This window comes from Sinohyriopsis cumingii, chromosome 15 (genome assembly GCF_028554795.1).
Source record: "Sinohyriopsis cumingii isolate HCF-2022 chromosome 15, ASM2855479v2, whole genome shotgun sequence".
Classification (NCBI taxonomy): domain Eukaryota; kingdom Metazoa; phylum Mollusca; class Bivalvia; order Unionida; family Unionidae; genus Sinohyriopsis; species Sinohyriopsis cumingii.
This window is the reverse complement of record NC_142975.1, coordinates 140,477,041-140,499,975: the sequence shown is the minus strand read 5'-3', so window position 1 is coordinate 140,499,975 and position 22,935 is coordinate 140,477,041. Positions and strand designations below refer to the sequence as shown.

The window sequence follows — 22,935 nt, the reverse complement described above, 5'->3', positions numbered from 1 at the left end:
CCAATACTCTAGAAAAGAAATAACGATCGATTTGCCAATATGCGTAGGTAGAGTAGTGTGTATATAAACACTAACTCTTTTTTAAAAAATGTGAGAGTATGTGTTTGTGTGTTTGTGTTTGTAAGAGTAAAGGTATGTTTGTGAGAATAGTAGATTATGGGTTTCTTTATTGATTCTTAGCGTATGTAGAGAGTATAGTTGTGGTTATATTATATGAAATGAGAAAGTAGGGGGATGTTTTCCTTCACGTCCGCGCGTTGTTGGGTCATGATCTAGGTAAGATCCATTTTATGTTTTAGGGGGATGTTTTCCTTCACGTACGCGCTTTCACTATAAGAACCCACAGTGTTCGTTGTTCAAACCATTCTGCAAAGAATAAAAAAGAAGATGGCGTCAAACCAAATGGACAAAATACAAACCTTGCAAGACGTTTTAGACAACTTAGGAATAATGGAACAGATGCTAATAAGACTCGTTGAAGACCATTATTCCTATAGTCCCCATCGTGTAAAGATGGAAATTAATAACTTAAGAAAAGCAAAGGACAAGATTAGTGGTGTCATGAAAGAGATACAGGAGGAGAAGGAGGATGAAGAGGAAAGAATAAGAATACGCAAATGGAACGAAAAAATTGAAAAAGAAGAAGAAAATGAAAAGAGGAAGAAAGATGAGGAGGAAGAGAAGAAGAAAGAAGAGGAGGAGAAGAAAAAAAAGAAAGGGAAGAAGAGTGTAGGAGATAAAATAAGAACTTGATGGAGAAAAAGAAGAAATTAGAAGAAGAAAACCCAAAGGCCCTTTTCAGGGCCAGCCATATTTCTCGAAAAGAGATAGCCTTTCCATTGCCTACCCTTTTTTAAATTTTTAAAAAATTTTTTTTTTTAAATTTTTAAAAAAAAAAAAAAACAAACAAAAAATCCCATGTTCAATTTCCCTTGTCGCTAGACAAGCCCAAAGTCTATTCCCCATGTTAATTTCCCTTGTCGCTAGAGTGGCCCACGATTTTTCTCCATGTTAAATTTCCATTGTCGCTAGAGTGGCCCAGGGGTCTCTGTAATGCTAATTTCCATTGTCGCTAGGGTGGCCCACTTTAGTACTCTCCAAGTTACAAATGACAGTCAACCCACCATATGTCATACTTGGCGATAAATCGACGAGAAGTAGCAGGTGTGTTGAGTTATTAACAATTTTAGTTTTACTTTGTATGCTGTTTTTGTCCGTGTTTCAATGCTATGTGGTTCAAGTACAGCCAAAACATCTCTTAACGGTCATCTGAGTTCAACGGTCACCTTGATATAACGGTAATTATAATCTCCCGGGGCAAATATCCTATATCAGAGTCATGTAATAAGCGGTTGCCTGTTTTGTGTGGCCAGAGGCCAGATGTTTCTGAACAACAACATTGGACAGGGGTTTATTGTTGACATCATGCGACTATTTGACTTTTGATGTCATTGACATGTAGGATGCAAGTTTCATGTAGTCATGTGACTAGAAATGCTTTTGGCGAGTACGAGGTCGAATTTCATCAACTCTGTATTTTCGTCTCAACTGTCAGCGGATTTAGTACATAACGATTAAAGTGCTTGCAATTATTGAGGAAATAAATAATTTTCGTATCGATTTCATGCACATAGGACTCGATGCATCTTCGCTAGCCAAGATTCCGATATCTTAACACTATCTATACCTTGGCGGGTCGAGCAGATATTTTAGTACTTTGTCCTAGCGACATCTATTGGATTTCATGAGTTCCCACCCTTAATATGTATTACCAACTAACCAATAGCGTGTTACAGCGGTGCATTGTACATCGACCGAAAATGGTGGAGGAAGTTGACTTTAAAAGTATACTTTGTAAGTTTAACATCTAAATTATGACTGCGTATCAGAGGGAAGCCAGTGCAGGTGCATTTGAGTGAAATGTATTTGTACAAACACAGACAGCGGAAACGTGCTCATTTACGAGTATATTCAAGCTGTGTGCTCTCGTTGTCTCAATCATGTAGGAACAGTATTCAAATTTGAACAAGTTAATTTTGAGCCAATGAATTTCACAGACCCGAAGCACAGAAATATCTGCTTTATCCGCTAATGTGTAGATAGGGTTAACGTATCGGAACCTTGGCTAGCGAAGAGTCGATCTAACATCGTTCTAATTTGCAAGGCCCGCGTGTAAGTGGCTACCCTATGCCGCCACGGTAGCGGCGAATCGGAACTTTTCGATAAGCAGGACTCTGATCCTACACCCCAATATAAATGTTGAAATATCACAAATGACGTGGGAAGGGTCAGTGGAAACTCAGAACAACTGTATAGGTGCTACTGATAATAACCTCAGGAAGATTCTTTTCATTACCTAATAATCCAAGGTCACAAACAAAATCCGACGGTCTTTTGATCTCTGTGAGTTTGGGAAACTGTTTAATCCATCAACTGTTTACAGTGTGAACACCTTTTCAGGCATAGTTATACCAACTGCCCTAACAAAATACAATTGTATTAAGGAGCCGTTTCTACTGATAATGTGATAAGTGTTAGCGTCTCTGTGTGTGTATGTGTATGTGCGTGTGTGTGTTAGAGAGATTTAGGTTTTCAACGTAACTTTAACAAATTTTCATTCATATCGCTACAATGTCTGCAGTGTGACAGTTTATAGTGATTTCTAGCACTGTGTCATCATGCCGCAGACAGCAGACATGTAGCATGATGTCCCACCCCGTCACATTATCCTGACACCAGGCCGACCAGTCCTAACACTAACCTCTTAATGGTGAGCGCCTAGAGAGAGAGAGAGAGAGAGAGAATAAACGAGTGCATGGACACAGTTGTAGTTTTCTTGAAATGATGGTAGTGTACTTAGTTATCAAGTTGGTTTATAAACATTAAATGATACGCAGAATCGGTGAAACATAAATTGCACGGTTATTTCTGTACAGGAGAGAAGATAATAGCCCTTGCCATTGACAATTCCAAAAAATCCAAGTGAGGATACATTATCCTTGTGTTGAACTTATTTTATTAAATTTTGTTGTTTTCTTTTTGCTTAATAGCGAAACTGAATACATGTTTCTTGGCATCAAGCTACTATTACTAATAATAATAATAATAAAAAAAAATGTGAACTAATAATAATAATACTGTTAATAATAATGATGCTAATGATAAAGTTATTCGGTTCATGTTACATAAATTTGTCATAAACAAGTTTGAGAGCTCGACCTGTCTTCAGAGGTCACCTGTCTATAAAGGCCACTTTTGCCTTTCCCCATTAGTGTCTGCTCCACATGTTTGACTGTACGTACAAAATGTTGTCATCTCTTTAAAAGTATGCAAGAACATTTTGAGAGTCTTTTAAACAAATATATGCAATTAAATACTTTATTTTCTTTACATGTTGATTTTTCTAATGCTGTTTTAAATTCTTTTTTCTTTATAATTTTTAAATCTGAAAGCACAATCTTTATATACTACTACGAGGGTACAAGGCATTATTATAATGGCAAATCGAGTCATAATCTATCAAGGAACTTGCTCTGATTCCACATAAAATAGCATGTTGCGCAAAGAAAATAACTGTCATATCACAGAACTTTTACAGCGAGTGTGAACACGAATCCGTACACGACTATAAAAAGTAATAACGTTGTAGATTTATGTCGGCGTCAACTTCTTCGCCTTGAGCAGATCAAATTACCGCAGGTCCGACAAAAATATTCCACAATGAAATTGTACCTGTATTTTGGCAATGTAATCAAATCCAATCTTCCACGCTAACTAGCACAGGTATTAAACTCAATACTGTGTCACCGTTTAGTCACGTGATCTGTCAAAATCAAAATAGAGCTTCACTGTACCTGTGAAAATTTGACTGGCGTTAGAGAATCAAAAGCGCAACCGTTCTGTCTGGGAGACTCACTGAGCGAACACTAAGCGAGCAGCCGACAATGTAATCAAGCGCAATACACAGATGTTTGCTTAAGTTCTTTAAGTGTTCTTGTTTTCGACTGGATTTACACAAGATGGAGAAATTACGACTTTTTTTACTTAACCTGGCTGTAGCAAGTCAAGTTGTATGTTCAGCTGGTAAGATTTTATTTTAATTTAAACTCGTTTTTAAAATGTGCAGACGACATCGATCATGATCCTTCCTGGTTAGTTCTGACTTTTAGGTACGATACACAATGTTAATGGCTCAGTTATTTAAGCAGACGTGTATTACAAGACGCTAGTATAGCCGTGTATGCTTTTTCCGCGATTATGAAACAGAATGAAGAATGACGTTGTGTTTAGAGGACCAGTTAAACTTTTAATATAATTTCAGCAACAACGTTTCTCGACGTGAACCATGTAAGCACCACAAAGAAAGTAAAGTGTGGTCCATGGTAAATAATTTTCTTACCGTTCTGTCACATTATGACCATACATTAGTTACCACTTCTTAATAGTCTACATGCTTCTATCATAACTGAAACGTTTTAAAATCTCTGTGGAGAATACTTATGATAAAAATTGAAAGATGCCGTAGAATAATAAGGTTTTCTGACGTTCATAATTATTTGATCGCGCGTAACTTATATAATGAAGGTCTGACAAATCGACTCGTTTGAATCGTTTCCATTACGTATGAATACCCTTTTAAAATGGTTTATGATCAATGTCAACTAAAATTCATGATCTTAATTGTCTACAAAATACGAATATATTTAGTTTTTTTTTCAACTTAATAGTTATTATTATAGACGTTTAATTGTTATAAACTGTAGAAATGTACGATATTTTTAGGAGTGGAAGCATTTCATAGCCAAGAACTTTATTGTAACCTTTATAACTTCTTTGATATAACTAAACTGCACACATTCATTGTAACTGGCTTTCAGATTATGTAATTTCTCTCCAACTAAAAGGAGGCATTAAAATGACACAAGCATGCATTGAAGATGAATTTTGTGTCGCCTTAAGCATGTAGCAGAATTATGATTTGTATTGGTTCTCATTCTTTAAGATGGAATCTTTTACGTACACATCAGTATCAACCAAGAAATGCATATTTCTGATTGATTTTGTTGTCACTTTCGTCTTCCTCCTCGTCGTCATTGTCATCATCGTGATCATCTCATTGTCATGAGACATGAATTTAAAACACATATATACCTTTAAAAAATCTAATTTGATATTTACATGGAATTGTTTGCCATAAATTATAGCAATTTACAAAGTGAATCGTCAAAAGTTACACAACATTTGGCTAGCGTTGTGAACAATCTTTGATTCAGTAGCTATTTTTTTTTAGAACATTGTGTCTGAAACGCATGACGGTTTTCCCCCTTTAAGGCTGGATACCATGAACAGACAATACAAGTATGTATTTACAGGATACGTGCTTTGATATTCCCCAGCTCTTAAACAATCTCTTTGTCAGCTTACGTGTTTGTATGTCAGACACTAATCCAAAGAAATAACCGTACAAATGAACCAGATTTCTGACAGTTTTGACAGATATCAAAAATATTATTCAGACTGTTTTTTAAAATAAAATTTGCCTGCCGTATAACGTAAGCGACAAAAGCATCGAAAGATTTTATTTCGATTAGATAGGACGTGTTTTCTCTTAATTTGTGAAATTGTGAAAGAAAACTAAAGTTAATGCATAGGCCTACAACATTGACTACATTTAGTAATCAAGCTCACTTTATAACATTTAGTAATACTGTCAAGAAGTAATTGAATGCTGGTGGGCGTGATTGATGAGTCCTTGTGGAGAAAAGAAGCGTGTAATTTGATGGATGATCTTTGATTACTACAAATTAGTGCAGTACGATGCTATCTTATTGTAAACTACTTTACGTAATATCAGGCAAAATCGCTGTTTTAAGGTCAAATCGGGAGCGATTTCCGAGAGTAGGTGAAGTTTGAGTAAGACCAATTGTTTCTAAATATCAGAAGAAGGTCTGTTTTAATGGCAAATGCGCCAAAACCGCGGATAATCGAACATATGGGGAACCGCGTTATTTCAGTCGGACTCTTAACATATGTTCGATACCTACCTAGACCAGCTTGGGTCGGCTGTCTCGGTACATCCTCGGGAAAGGCTGTTGACTCCTATTTCCTCAGCAAGAGATAGCCAATAATGTGTGAAACATGCAGTTAGAACCAACAGAAGCTAAAACCATACGTATGGGTGTATATAAATAACATGTTTGACTTGGTAACATTGGTTGGGATGTGAATGGAAACATTTCTGCTCGATGTAAATATAGGTCTGACCGTGCCTAAGCTCGCTATCTCAACTCTCGAGTGTTTGTTTATACAACCTAGTTTAAAATCCAGTCTTTTTGTTATGTAAATACTAAACGCTGAAAATCGGACCTGATGAATGAATCGATCAAAACCTGGGGTGAGGTGGTTGTTGTATTTAAATGTTCCTATCGAATCGCTGCTTATGAGGTTTTTTTTACACAATGCATATTGCCCATATTACGTAAGCGATCAAAATTTATTTCTTTTTAAATTCTTTGTTTGAATCAATAGATCGTGATATTTTATGATGTTAACAAGAATTAGAGATAAAAGAGGTCTTCAAATGCTGATATTTCCTCACATTTTGGTCACGTGGGATACCGTAGTGACTTAATTTACCACGCAAAACTACTTTTGCACAAGTTTTGGACTAATAAACATGGAAAACCTAAAAAGGAAGAAAAATTATCTTAAAAGTAAATCGGTATTGTGCCTATTTCCCACGTTTACAAAGAAGGATACGTTTACGTCTACATAACTTGCATACATAAAGTGTTTCGAATTTAAAAACAAAATTGTTTTCTAAGGATTTTGAGGATTGTTGTTAGTTTTCTTTTACATTATTACAAAATAACAGTGGACGAGCGACCGCTTTTATAGCGATAATAAGGGTGCGAGTGCATATTTGTTACATTTAAACCACCGTTTTATACTTTTCCCTCTTATTGTTGAGTTTTGTTCTTCTACCTCTAGTGAAATAGTTTCATCAGATCTGTGCATAAATATGCATTGTATTACGTGATGCCGTTTTGATTATTTTATTTTATGTTTCGTGTTTAGTGTAAAAAGTATCAGGTCACTTTCTGCCTTGGGTCTGAAACTTAAACATGCTTATATCTGAATACGCACTTTTATCAAACTCGTTATATTTACTCTGCTGCACCAGATTTGCCTGGAAGTCTACTCTGAGTCACTACTTCGGTAGACATGGCAGGTGGGAGGGGTGCGCTACCCAACAAGGACTGTTTGGATTGTACATGAAAGGCTTTTATCTTATTTAAAAAAAAGGATTTAAAGACTTTAATGGTGAATTTTCATGAAAAATTCTATAAGAGTGGTAATCAATCTCTTTTCATCATTTACATTAAAGTACCAAGTTTTAGCATCAAATAGGAAATTGTGGGCATGTTTGTTATTTTGGGCAGTGCCGGATTAAACCTTGTGGAGGGCCTTAGGCCCTTAGGCAGTCGAAATCTTGGTCCCCCTCGCAAATTATCCCTGTACGTTTTATCGATATTATTTTGATCCGTTGTCTTGGGGCCCCTAGGCCAGTGCCTACTCTGCCCATTTGGTTAATCTAGCACTGATTTTGGGAATAAAATAATATTTTGTTTGACAGTGGATCCTTTATTGCAAAAATACAGTGCATTGATATTTGAGAGTTGGCCTTAAAATAAGTTCTGTTTGGGCATAATCCCCAGGCCCTACGGTTAACATTGTTGTAACAGTGACTTGCGTGATTAATACGACCACGATCATTGGGAATTTTTGGGGTCCTAAATATAGAAATAAATGCCCCAGCTTCCACCACAAAATGAGTTGATGATGGATATAGATCCATGTTTTATCTAAGTGGAGGAATAATTTTAATAAATGTAAGACATCTGCTTGTAGCCTGATTAAATGGGCTGGATTGTGAATGAAATATTTCTAGTAGGTAAATACGAGCCTATCCTAAACATCTCAAAGTCTACATTTAGCGGTCAAGTTTATGTTGATACAACCTAGTTTAAGTCCTTAATGTTTTATGTAAACACGTGAGAATGAAAAGTTGGTCTTGATGAATGAATCCACTGGGACCTCAAAGTGAATTTAATTTTCAGTCTATAGTGTTGACGTTATTTACTCTTGATCTTCAAAGTGTTTTGCTGTTCCTGCATTAACAAGTTGCACCACTTAACATACTCAGGTGTATATAGTGAGGTTCTCCACTAGTCCCTACACTAACAAGTTGTACCACTTTACATTATCAGGTGTATGAAGTGGTGTTCTCCACCAGGTTAGGATTGTATTGTACTGTTTGAACGAAGAAAAGAGAAGTAGACGAAACTCAAAGACTAATTAATAAATCGCGTTGAAAAAAAGATATATGAATAGGAAGGCAAGCAATACTGTTCATAAGAGACATGATAAAATGAAAGTATGTTTAATGCTAGATGAAATGTGCGGCTGTTTCACAGTATTTGAAAACTAGTTTGCCACTTTGTTATCATATTCATTAAATTAATATTTAACTCTTCTTTCACACCGCTCCGGTGGCCTAGTGGTAAGAGCGTCCGCCTCAGATGTGGAAGGTCGTGTGTTCGATCCCCGGCCGAGTCAAACCAAAGACTTATAAAAATGGTACTAACAGCTGCCTCGCATGGCGCTCAGCATTAAAAGGTTAGTGTTAGGACTGGTCGACCTGGTGTCAGGATAATGTGACTGGGTGGGACATGATGCTACATGTCTGCGGCATGATGCTCCAATGCTAGACACCACTATAAATAAAATGCCACATTGCAGACATCATAGCGATATGACTGAAAAATTGTTAAAGCTACGTTAAAAATTTAAATCACACACGAAAGATTAATTTAAAACAAGTAAATAAATTAAAACAAATCAGACCTAACGTTCTACCATATTAGTAGGAAAGTAATTTATCAATATAAAAACAAATTCTACGCTAATAGTACACTAACGCAGGGTACAGCCAGTAAACTATGTAGCCAGGGTATTGGGGTCTCTTTGGGTAGATGCATCGGTGGAGAGGAATAAAATAAAACAATTGTTCGGATAACAGGAGGCGTTGTTAACTGCTAATTTTCATCAAGTTTCTTCCTTCACTTTTCAAGATATTTGCTTCACCATGTTTGGGTCAGGAAGTCTGCATATGTCTTTTAAAATTAAATATGGCCTGTCTCTATTAGCAGGAACTTCTCATATAATTATTTATACGGTTCTAGGAGTATCCGTGACGAATGCATTATGGTATATGTATGACCTATTTTGTCTTGACCAATCAAACATGGAAATAGCTTTTACTAGGAGATTAGTAAATAATGTTTTGCAAACGCGAGGCCCAACCGACCTAAGGCCATGGGGTTTTGCGCGTGCGCAGGTTTGACTGTATGAACATTGGTCATCAGTTTTTAAAGTCTCCCGAAAATGAAAACCCGAACCGCTCTGGTTAGCAGAATCATACTTTTAAATTAAAAACTTTAGCTACATAGCACATTTTGACGTAAGAATTGTAAATTTAACAAAAATGTTATTTGTCTTAATTATAAGGTACTGGCAAGTATACTTCTTTGCCCGAACCAAATTTTAGTTTCGCTCTGAATGCATCGCATGAGTCATAACGCATCTCATGCGAAACGTACTGTTTTTTAAAGTCCATTTTGAAGACAGATATGATAGATCTGTTTAACTTAACAGTACATGCAGATTTAGTTACTACGTTTTTGCCTCGAGCCGATTTCGCAGGTTGACATTAAAGATTTGGATACCGAATTTGCATGCACGCACGACGACTAGACAAATGTTTTTAACAACTGGTCGACATTACGGATGAAATTATAAATTGGTGCTTAATTCAACGCTGGTCTGAAAACGCTGTCTAGAATAGTTTCTTTGAAACTGCAGTTCTTCAAAGGCCCAGATAAGAAAACTGTACTCCACCACCAATACGTCATACGTCTTCATTTTAGGGGTAGAGGGATGACGTTAATGATTTTATTTACGCCTTCTAAACAAAAAATTATGGTATGGAACACAAATAACGAAAAGCATATTATGAAATTAATATTGTTGTTGTGGTAGGGTTTAACGCCATTTTTCAGCACAAGATAGGCTATACATGGCGGCCAGTATTAATGGTGGAGGAAGAACCGGAAAAAACCTGAAAGAACCACCGACCCACGAGAAGCTACTGGCAAGCTTTCTCACATAACCACATTAGCCGAATCCGAGACTCGAACCGACGCAGACAGGTGAGATGGCAGTGATCCGTAACGGTGAGCGCTTTAGACCACTCGGACACTCGGGACCCCAGAAATTAATATTGTAAAAGCAAGATTGTTTGTCATATTTTGTCTCAGGCTTACATCATAATTGTTTTGTTATTTTTGTCAGTGTATGTATCATAAGGACAAACAATAAATAAATATATATATATATATATATATATATATATATATATATATATATATATATATATATATATATATATATATATATATATAGAGAGAGAGAGAGAGAGAGAGAGAGAGAGAGAGAGAGGAGTAATGAATGTTGTATACGTTTTTAAGAGTCATTTATTGTGAAATGCAATAGAATTAAAATATATCACGGATAAGAAATTTGAGCCTTTGCAGGGGTGGTTAGTCATTAGTGGAGTGATTGGTGAATTCATTAGGTAGAGCAAAGCACCGGCTGCCTTTGATAAACGACAGTCTCAACGTTTTGCAAACCCATAAAGTGATATGTAATACCCAACCCAGTGCCTAGTAATTAGTAATGACACGGCAGTTTCTCATAATACCATTGTCTAAATTTTTGCCGAATTCTCGCTTGTTTACAGCAAATGTCGCTTATAATAACGTTTTTATGCCTTCTGAATTTGTACGTGTGAACTCTATCATATCCAGCTTATCTACACGGTTTGTATATAAAGAATAAAATGTTAAGAAAATTTTATGGAATATCTCGTCTTAGACTTGCTTGCTAGCAGGTGCCTGAGTCCGATGACTGTACCTTTTTGTAGCTATTTTAAATAATGTCCGTAAAATAAAACATCTTTGTCGTCAACTGTTTTTATTAAGATTCCGAGTATATTTTATTTTTGTGATCATATTGAGTCAGTACACATTATCTAGCGACCAAATGGTTGTTGGGATTACACGATACGTGGACTTTTGTTCCTGGAGAGCTGATTGTTAGTTGTAATAATACGTCAGTAATAATACGCCATTTTTTGCTTTGATCGTTTTTCTCTCACCTTAAATGAAAAAATAAGTTTTGGAAACCATAAACGATTAAAACGTATATAACACCACTACATTTCTGGTGCATTTAGGGACCGATCGTTTAATTGGGGCGGGGGGTTAAGATTTTCTTTCAAATCTTTATGACTTTGTTGTATTTAGCGTAAGATTCAAGGAATGTAACGAAAATAATTGGCAATTTTTTTATTATAAATAATTAGGGAAATAATATTATTTTCTTACTATTTGGAGGCTGGAAATTTAGAAAACAATTTCAGCTCCCACCCCCCGGGAAATTTAATTAAATGGTCGGTTCCTTAACACTAATGCAGTGGGATGGTAGTTTTATGCTGCATTTTTATTAAACATAATTAGATCTATCCGTACAATTTGAAATCGGAAGTCCAGGGATATATTTCTCAAAATATTGGACACCAGTATATCATAGAAGATTATAAACACAGTTTTTAATATCAAGGGTCCATGACCAGAAACATCGGTTCATGCTATTAAAGTTGATTACTTATTTTCTGTTTAGTATGCAAATTATATCCACCAAAGCACTAAGTGCTGGGTTATACATCTGAGGGCATTTTCTGTGAAGGTACGAGAACCGAAAACCATCTGCTTCATGGTTTAACCGTGTAATCTCTGATAATGTTGAGTTAATAGAAATATAAGAGTTAAACCTACAGTAATCTAGCAGCCAATTCATATCTCTGTCAAAAAGCATGATGTTAACATTTACTAAGCTAATAAATATATAAGTATAAAAGTATAGGCATATTCACAGCTGTTAAATATCCTGATCAAAGTAAATGCTTCCTTTACTTATCTTGGGAAGAAATCATAATCCCGTTTGCTATCCTGCGTAGAATGGTGTCAACTTTACTTATTAGTTTAATGCGAAACGCATACTAATTTTCAGAGTGCATATTTGAAGGAGAGATTTTTTTATTTACGTGGGGAAGTTAATTTGGGATTCGATTGAAGAGAATGTTGCGAGCACAAGATCCCTGCTTCTTTCAAGATTTTCTGCTCCAAATAGTTTGTGTGTATGAATCAGAACGTTATTTTTATCACGGTATGGTGTGTTGAGAGAAGTGTCTCACTTCAGATGAAGTGAATTTGATGATCCGTGTACTCCAGACAAAGGTCCGTCGATAATTTCCAAAAAGTAAAGAGATTCACCAACATGGCATACAAACAGCACCAGAAATCCACTGCATTTGGTAGACATAGAACCGCCGGCACATTGTACATACTATGGTGTAGGTGCCTAGCATCTGGATCTGGATTACCAAATGGGTATATACGGCCAGAAACATGCTGTAACAATGCAAACACATAACATTTTCACGCGCATATTCCGCACCTGCTACATCGGTCTCTAAATTATAAAGACAAATCATTCTAATAGCATTGTATAGTATCTTAGATCTCCAAGTATCAGGGCAAAGAAAGGAAAGATCATCGGCATCATTATAAAGATAAACTCGCTGTATAGTTTTGTTATAGTTTGTGATCAGTTGAACAAAACCAGAATGTATATACCGTCTGAACCAGTCGCATAGTAGTTGTTGTTGTTGTAGGGTTTAACGCCATTTTTCAGCACACGATAGGCTATACATGGCGTTCAGTAATAATGGTGGAGGAAGAACCCGGGAAAACCCCTGAAAGAACCACCGACCCACGAGAAGCTACTGGCAAGCTTTCTCACATACCCACATTAGCCGAATCCGAGACTCGAACCCACGCAGACAGAGGTGAGATGGCAGTGATCCGTAACGGAGAGCGCGTTAGACCACTCGGCCACTCGGGGTCCCAGTCGCATGGTAACAACTTATGATATCTGTGTTTGGCATGTTCTGTATGAAATACAAGTCTTCTGAATATACCGATAAAAATTTAAAGCGCTGAGGTGTCGGTTCTTTCATTTGGGCATTCTCGATATCCAGAATTTAACACAGTGTTGTTTGTTTATATATATATATATATATATATATATATATATATATATATATATATATATATATATATATATATATATAAACTTGTAATTGCATCTAGTATTTTGTAATTTCTTCGATTCTTAGATATTCTACAGGTTCTGGCCGTGACTATGTTCTTTTTCATGGTAATCTTATCCAAATGAAATTGTGTTCCTTCTTGACGGCTTTGTGTTGTGTATGATGTTCTAAGCGTCGTTTCCACTTGTTGGGTTGTCTAGTTGTAGTTTGTGTTTGGTGTCCCACCTTTCTGTGCCGTTATCTGCATTATTTAATAGAATTCACCAAGACATAACATCTTCGGATGGGATTTGTATGCTGTTGGCCCTCTGGTTTCTTGTGTCTTTGAAAACAAAATAACCAATTAAAAAAATACAGTAGCGCACTAACGCCATCTAACGATAGATAAGAGTGGCAGATGAGCTCCACTGGTGCCATTACTTTCATACGGGGTCATTCACATTGCATTTTCTCGTAGAGAACCAACAAACTGTGTCTCGGTAACACTGCTGTTTAAAATTCTACATTTGTATTTGGTATATTTTTGTAGGGGATTTTGTTTCATGTCGATTCAATGAGCCGTGCCAGTCCTCAACAACATAAATTAGTCACCCCTGTCAAAGCTAGTGTCGAGAAAAAAAACCTACATTACCCTCTGATCGTAAATAGAGCGATAGGTAAATACAACAAATTTTGTATTTTACTACACACAGAATGACTCATAAGCGTCCGACAACATTTTCCAGCAGCATCGGGTAAAGAATGTAAATTGAGGTGTCCGGTTTATAGTGTGATACGTAATGGCGTGTATTGATGGTTTTATTACATATATCTGTCAGTGGGCCGAATAAGCAATCAAAATATCTACAGAGGTGAGATGAAAGAAATGTCCACAAATTACGTAGAGATGATCAAATTTTTATACCGGATATATCATAACCACATGTCACGTGATTGCCAACACGAACATGTGACAGTAAACACGTAAAATGAAGCGAAACATCTTGTAGTAAATAATGACATGTATTATTATTGATTATTTAGAAGATAGCATTTGTTTTCTTATAATTATTTTCATATATTTGCTCTAAACTAGCTTATTAAATCATACTTGAACCAGATGTGTGATTTATATCTGGGAAACATTTCTTGAAGACCTCAGAATCCGAATTCGTAAGTGTTACTTTAGTCATAGGTGTGAAAGGCATGAAATCGCCTAAACTAATTTTAAAGACGGCGACGTTTGAAAGTTTCGTATGAACGTACGACTTGAAAAATGATGCCTTTTCTAAACAACCAGAATTAGAAGAGCGTAAGCTGTTGCTTCGTAGGTTTTGGTTTTGAATTAGTCGTTACGAGCCTTCTTGGGCACACAGCATGGCATTTTTGCTTTTTTTCGTTTCGTAAAGAAAATGGCATGGTGGGATGGGGTAACTACTGAATATATTATTTATGCATCGGCATAAAAAGAGTAATTAGGGCAATTCAGACGCAACGTTAATTCTATTATTAAACTGTAACACAGCTTTCAGCTTATATATCGACTAACAAATTGAATTATTTAATAAACAAACATAGCGCAAAATATTCGAGAAAACGTATTCAAAACATATGCTCATTGACACTTATTTGATGTATTGTAGATAGTTTTTTAATTAGTCATTAAATTAATAAATTAATGACTGTTAATAAACTAACAGTAGCAATATTCGGACTGTGATTAACTCGAGAATTGGCTTATAATGCTATCAGGGCGACCAACTCCTTCTATCCTTTAATATAAAGAAAGTACTTTCTACTTAAAATTTTGCAATTTAGTCGTTCAATACTTACAAGCAATCCATCTGAATTCAATTCATTTCACGGACTGTAGCTGTCCACATCCACTGGTGTTATTCTTGTTTATTTCAAAACAAAGTCTTATGTTGGAATGATGTTGATTGAAATGTTTTGTTAATGGTCGAAAATAGCATCGAGAACTTTTTTTTCTGTCTCAATACCAAAATCTACCAATAACCTATTACATACAACTGCTCATAAAAACTAATTAGCAGATTTTCTAACTCTTGATAGCCTAATGGTAATCACTTGGCATAAGAAAACAGTCTCAGTAAGAAAAGGTTGAAACTGAAGCCATTAAAAACCGATTGTTCCCGAGAACTCCAGTTAATGTTTCTTGTATCAGCATTATCAATCGGCTCACATGAATTGATAAGAAACTGACTCAAGTGACCAAACAGAAGCAGCTTTATGGAACAATACGTGTACCTGGTGCCCCTTTTAGTAATTATAAGTCATTATTATAAAATGAATTAGCATGGTCATTAGGGGGCCGACCATTTGATTCTCAATCGAAAGCCTGATATTTTGTTGGATTTTTTGTTTGTTTATTGTTATTTTTGTTCTTGTTTACTTTAAAAATATCTTGATACAAAAGAAAATAAATTTCCTGGTTCAAAGGGCAATTTCCAGTCCCAGCCCCCGAATTGAAATGATCAATCCATTAAGTTTCTAGATGCAACTGATACACACGCCCGTGTGCTTATCAGACTTTGTCACATTAGGTCAGAACAGCATGGATGCTGATGTGATGTACTCGTCTGAGAGTCTTGGTAAGAGACTATTCCTTTATGTTGGTGAAAACCTAAAACATAAGATATGTTGTTTAAATTGTTCAGCTGGTCATTGGATCTGAATGTTAGCGGTGTATATCTTTTAGACAGGTTCGTTTTTCTATTTGTCTGGCTGAATTCCAGTTGACGTATCAAATCATTCAAATTCTTTCCAGAATTATCAGAGTTCAGCGTTTCGCTTCACCAAGGGCCCAAAGATTCATTCGGTCTTTAACTCATAATTTCGAGCAAGCTGAAGGAGCAAAAGCGTAATAGATTTGGCTTACGTTTCCAGTGCTAATCTGACTGCTTGTGCCATTCCTGAGGTTAACCCCAGGTGTCGCGTTTCATCTCAGATAAAGAACTTTTTTTCTCGGTCCGTCACGCTTTTCTAGTACAAAACAATAGCGTGCTACCATACAATGCCCGAACATATATCAAATTTTCACTCTACAACATTTCAAATATAAGTTGTATGATTGACTGTCACAATCGTGTGCCATGACTGATTGGCATATGAATGACGTTTTCTTATCATGGAATCGTGTTTAGTTAAGAGAAAGTATTAGCCTTTACTTGACCAGAACGATCGTTTCATTTAAATAATTTAGTCTTTGACCAAAAACAACGAAATCTCTGAAGGGGGCTCATCAGCATTTATCAATGAATCAGGAAGAGCGTCAACATTTAAAACGGAAAAGCTGTTTTTAAGTCTATCATGTTATGATGTCCGTCCGTCCGTCCGTCCAACTTCGTTTCCGCATGAAATCTCGAGTTCCCCGACATCTGCAGTTACCAAACTTTATGTCTTGCACTGAGAGTAGGGAAAAATCTTGGCAATCAAAGGTCAAGCTCACTGTGGTTAAAAGAAGACAACTGTTTTCCGCACAAGACCACACGTTTTTTCCTATCTACATACAGTTACCAAACATTGTGGATGAAACACACTTTGAGCAAGGAAGAATCCTTTGTGGATAAAATGTAAAACGTCAAGGTAATTCTAACAAAGGAAATAATTTGCGCACATATGCATTAGTTCTGAAGCACATAACTGAACCAGCTTAAACTGTTTGATATGACAATTCTTACATAAAAAGCTGAAATATGTGGTGTGTATGTGTGTGTGTGTGTGTGTGTGTGTGCAAAATTAGATATGATGGAACGGATTCATTTCAACGTTCTAAAATACGTGCTAAAAGTTAAACAATGCATCCTTACGTATATGCTTCGGTGTTCGTTGTTTGTGTTCGAAGATGACCATGACATCATTGACTGGTTTGGTTACTGTGAGTACGTGAATTCAGGTCATATTGTGCTCTCAATTGTATGTCTCGCACTTGCAAGGAGATTCCACGGTTTTGTTTGAGCAACAGAGGATCTGCTGCTTATCTGAGATTCACGCTGCTCAAACTTCTGCACTGCCACTTCAGTTTTCCTCCGTTCAAAATCCGCAGTAGATCTAGTATGGGTGAGACCATACCAGATATAGGTATCCTGTTTGAGATCGTCCCAAGACTCGGGATTAAGGTTTAAGTGTTTGAAGGATGACTTGAGGGAAATTTTGAAGCGTTTCTTCTGATATGCAAAAGATCATTTTCTCTCCTTCAGCTCATTACAGACGATCTTCTTAAATAGTCGCTTTATTGACACCCTTGTGATGTGGCCTCCCCATCTCAACTGTGAATGATTGGAACGGCTGTTCGTGTGAGAAAATCAGTGCCTGAGACCCTGTCCTGCCATTTTATCTTCATTGGTTTCCTCAGACAGCCCATATGAAAATGGCTCAGATTCATGTATGGCAACAAGGGACGGCAACATAGTGGCTTTGTAGGCCTTGAGTTTTGTTTGCAAACTGATCCGTCTGCGCTTCCACACATTTTTAAGTAATCTGCCAAAGGTCACTCTTGCTTTATCAATTCTGGCGTTGGTTTCATCATCAATATGGACTACAAGTAACCGTGTGCTGCCGGGATAGGTGAACTTGTCCACTGACAAGAGAGGTTGGGTATTTACTGTGAAGGTAGACTCTACACAAGACTTTCATGGTGCAGGTTGGTGCATCATCTATGTTTCCTTGATTCTGAGACCAAAATTGTCGCTGAAGAGAAATGGCGTTTCATGTCAGATTCAGATTTGTCATCAGAGAGAATTCGTCAGCAAATAGGAGATGACGAACAGTCACTTCCTTTGACTTCGTCTTCCCCCGTTATCTTCTCAAATTAAATAGATGCGAACAGTCCAGTAGCTAATATCGATCCAAGTGTCATAGTCACTGATTGCACATTGGTGGCTGGGAATGTTTCATATGACTCACCACGATCCACAGCACGAGCCAGCATGCTATCATGGAATTGTCGAACCATCATAAGGAATTTCTCTAGGCAACCACATTTTCTCACGATTTTCAAAAAACCTCCAGTGTCAAGGACTTTTGTCTGCTCGATCAGTGTCGTGTACATGTTGGAAATCTGTTCCTGTTATTTCTCCTGGAGTTGACGAGCTGCAAACATGTCTGTTGTACATCGCCATTTCCTGAAACCACGCTTATTCTCTGTCAGTAGGCATTTATTGATGTGATGTACAATACGATTCGACATAATTCTGGCAATGGAGATGCTGTTATGGTTGTCACGTGATTGTATTTTGCCTTTCCGCTTGTAGGCGATGGATGCATCCTTGTATTCCTGGGGTATACTTCCTTGAGCCCACGTTGACTGGAAAGAGTTCACTCAGTTTCTGTGCCATGTGCGAGCCTCCGGCTTTGTAGACTTTTTCTGTTACAGCATCTCCATATGCTTTGCCGGTTGACAGCAGTTGGATTGCTTCTGCAGTTCAGTCAGCTCTGGAGGATCAGCAAATGTTATGTTGATTTCTACTTCGGGCAGTCGATCATTTGCCTCCTTACCGATAGATAATTGTAGATTGAGGATGTCGTTGAAGTGTTCTACCCTTCTACGGGAACACAACCCCTCTCGATGTATTCATTGTTTACTCATAGAGAAGGGAAGATTGGAAAGTTTTTTTTTATACATAAAAGATTGTGCAAACAAAATAACTGCGTCATTATCTCATTCAGTATTTCTATTTCAGAAAACAAAGAAAGCAACTGCTACTCAAATGATTATATATATATATATATATATATATATATATATATATATATATATATATATATATATATATATGACCAAATGTGTAAAAGTTTTACGAGTTCTCAGAACGGTGGCGCTTTAAGAGGTCTGGCTGAAATGATTGATATTGTTACATCAAAATTTCGTTAGCGTCAAATCATCTTTACTCGATGTGTTTGTTGTTCACTCCATTTTTTATGTTATAATTTTTGTAATAAAAGAAATGTTGCATACATTCATCGTTGTAAAGTAATAAATTTACAACACATTATTTTATGTTCAATTTATTTTAATTTATATCCCTCCTTTCCAATTGTGTCAGACTTCATGAATTTAAGTTTAAACTTATTTCGTATTCCATTGGAGTAATGACTGTAATATTGCTGTGATTCAGAGTTAAATTGCAATTGCCGCGTAAAAGCATGATGTCGTCCACAGCTGATGTACATGCATGCAAAGTGAGATACTAATATTTTACCCCAGATATGGCGTATTTGCATTATGAGTGTAATAATTAATTTGTCATTATCATTGTCAAACCTTGTCAGTGATATGCACTTGGGGTAATAGAAAAGTCACTCAGTTTGGGGTCAAAATGACAAAAGTCAAATCTCTGTTGGGATCTAATAAAACACGGGGCGGATCTATAATATACTTTATTTGTTGGGGGGATGGAATGCATATTATACATACATACATACATACGAATGGCGATACAGTTTCTTTCCTTAAAGAAAATATTTTTTTGACCTTTGGTATTACTACTAACGTTTTAAAAGTGGTGAATAAGCCATCAAAACTTTAATATTAGAAAATACGTTTACATTTAAATCGTTATGTATTATATGGAACAGCTTGACCTTGCCTTTGAATAGCATTTTGATTTTGTTATAGCATTTAAAACCTGTGCTTGTTAAGATGGGTTGTTTCCTTAGCATTTGACATTAGTGACAAAAGAGACAGCAATGGTTATTTATTACTGGCGCAGTATGGGGTTATCTATTTAGTACGTACGTAAAACTCTGGTAAAGCTTGACCCCTCCTTTCCTTCCTGTACACATGCGTACTTTTTTACACACACACACCACCCCCCACCTGCGTACGTACGCTGGACGTCCCCCCCCCCAATTTTATGGAACAGCCTATATTTAATTCACGCAGAAACCATAAAGGATTAATGATATTAACTTGTTTAATAAAACAGATAGTCCACCGACGCTGAATGTCTGGCTGCATCAACGAAATAAGCTACGTAACTTTAAACAGTTTGTCTAGTGTCCGCTAAAATTCAAACGCAGACTGAACCCATTCGAACAGGTTACGTATTATACAAATTATTATCGAGGTTTCATCCCCTCTCCCGTTTTCTATGCGTACTTACATTATGAGTAGACCCTACCCTCCCCCATGCGCAAGCGTATGAATTTGGATTACCCCTCCCCCCTCCGTGCGTACGTACAAAATGGACGGCCCTATTTGAATGAGTAGAGTGGGCTAAGCATATGTATGTATGTATGTACATATGTACGTACGTACGTTTGTATGTATGTATGTATGTATGTATGTATGTATGTATGTATGTAGTATCGTTTTTCAACATACCCGTAGCGACATAGTGCCACACAAGTTCAGAAAATGTGAAACTCGATTTTGTAGAAGTGTAAAATGATCAACTAAGGAGCATCTTAAATCAATAAGTTTTGTGCAGTAGCCTACTAAAGGGGTGGTGGGGGTGGGGTGCGGCAACACGCCTGTAGGCCTTCGTCATCAACCCGGCCGCTAGTTACCCTTAGTACGCTACTGGTTTTGTGAAGCGGAATTCTGAAGGTCACTCTTGCTAATCTCATAAGTTTTGCATTTCGGGAATTTAGAGAATGTCCTGGAAATTATTCACAAGCATGATCGGATGATTTCTTGAGTTATACCTTGCATTGTTTAAGATAATTTCAGATAATCAACTGCTCATAAAACAGATGTCTCCAAACTAATAACTTGAAATGTAGTCGGCTTACCGTTGGAAAGAAACACTGGTGTTGGCATTGCATCGTTGACATTTTTTAAGTAGGGTTACGTTGTATGACTGACCTTTTCAGTCAATATATCAGTATAGGTTACATTTTCACTAAAGATCTACGAATCTTCATTGGGTCAGTGAACGCATTCCATATCGTAGGCGTGTATCAAATATTGCAGTTACTACATTACCAGATTTAAGCAATTTCCCCTATAGTCATCAGCAAGCATATACGTTGCTGATAATGCTTACTTGTAAAGTTGTTGGAGAATTCACAACTTTCATATTACTTTTTCCTTTTTTGACCTAAGTGTATTCGTAAAGAATATTATTTTTCATTGTTAAAAATAAGGCAAATTCATACGCTACCTACAAACCTGATTATAGTACGTGCGATGAAACAGGGTTATTTTTAATTTTGTCAATATTGTCTGTGTAGTGGGGGAATATAACTATAAACAGATGTTATTTTATTTTATTTCTTGAAAACAGTTTTAAAATTTCTACGTTGCGATTGCTGCGTTACCAAAAAAAGGAGACGGTTTAAAAGATACATCTTAATCATGTTATTCACGGGTTTCCAAGTCATTAAACATGTGCAGACTGGTTTTTAGGTCATTAAGTCATAAAACAGAAGCAGACTGGTTTTAAATTCATTAAACATAATCAGAGGGGTTCTAAGTCATTATCATCAGCAGAATGGTTTTAAGTCATTTCTAAGTCATTAAACATAAGCAGACTGGTTTTAAGTCATGAAACATAAGCAGACAGGTTTAGAGTTATCAAATATAAACAGAAGGGTTTTATGTCATTAAACAAAGGCAGACGTGTAGCTTCAAAACTATTAACTATTGACACGTACATTAACAAGTTCTGATAACATCAAAGCAGGGTAGATTAAGTTCTCCGGTAAGTTTTGTCCTCATTTAACTACCAAAGTCACCAGAAAGTTCAATGAAGAGCATATTCTAATTCTTTTCCACATGTTTTATGAAACAAATACAGTTATGGTTGCCATCAAACATATTGCTTATTCAAAAAGTTGCGTCCTAAATTCCTCTTCTCAGAAATCCTTATTTAAAAAAACAAAACAGTTTTAAGTAATTTTACAGTACAAAAAAAATATTAACCAGAGGAAACAAACAAGCCTCAGTTGCTTATTCACACCAAGCAAATGTTTTGTTCACTTAATTAAGCCATTCAATTGGTTAATGGAGAAGTGTTGGTAAGATTTTTCACACACGAACAGATAGACTGAAAAATGGACGGACGAATAAACTGATAAATGCAGATATGTAGCTATCAAAATCCTAACATGCCTGTATGTATTTGTTTTGAATTTTTATCAGCGTTGTAAGATTTCTTTTGAGCTAATGTTTATTATGTTAAATTGGTGAATTAAGTGATATTTAGAATATGATTTGGTGGCAACATAGTCAGTTCCTACATTGTCATATGGATTCCTTAATTACCATTTAGATTCCTACATTACAATATGATTCCTTCATTACCATATCGATTTCTACATTACCACATGATTCATTCATTACCATTTGGATTCCTACATTACAGTTTCATTCCTTCATTACCATATGGGTTCCTACATTACCGTATGAATCCTTCATTACCATATGGGTTCCTACATTACCATATGATGCATTCATTACCATATGGGTTCCTACATTCCCGTATAATTCATTTATTACCATATGGGTTCCTACATTACCGTATGATTCATTCATTACCGTATGGGTTCCTACATTCCCGTATGATTCATTCATTGCCATATGGGTTCCTACATTACCATACACCCACCTTACATCTTAAATCATTCCAACGAATCATACGTTCACACAAATGTATGGCAACCATGATGTGCCATCAGACCTTTCTCAATTACTTGTT

At 36.4% G+C, this 22,935-nt stretch overlaps 1 protein-coding gene across 1 annotated transcript in view; it reads left to right on the top strand.

The window, feature by feature from the left end:
- The first annotated feature begins 3,863 nt into the window (after positions 1–3,863).
- The window catches only part of LOC149782917 (uncharacterized), a 75,925-nt gene continuing 56,853 nt past the window's right edge, over positions 3,864–22,935 (top strand). Inside the window, exon 1 of the mRNA XM_089934473.1 lies at positions 3,864–4,083. Coding sequence (XP_089790599.1) covers positions 4,020–4,083 — 64 coding nt within the window. The 5' untranslated portion in view covers positions 3,864–4,019. The remainder of the gene's footprint in view (positions 4,084–22,935) is intronic.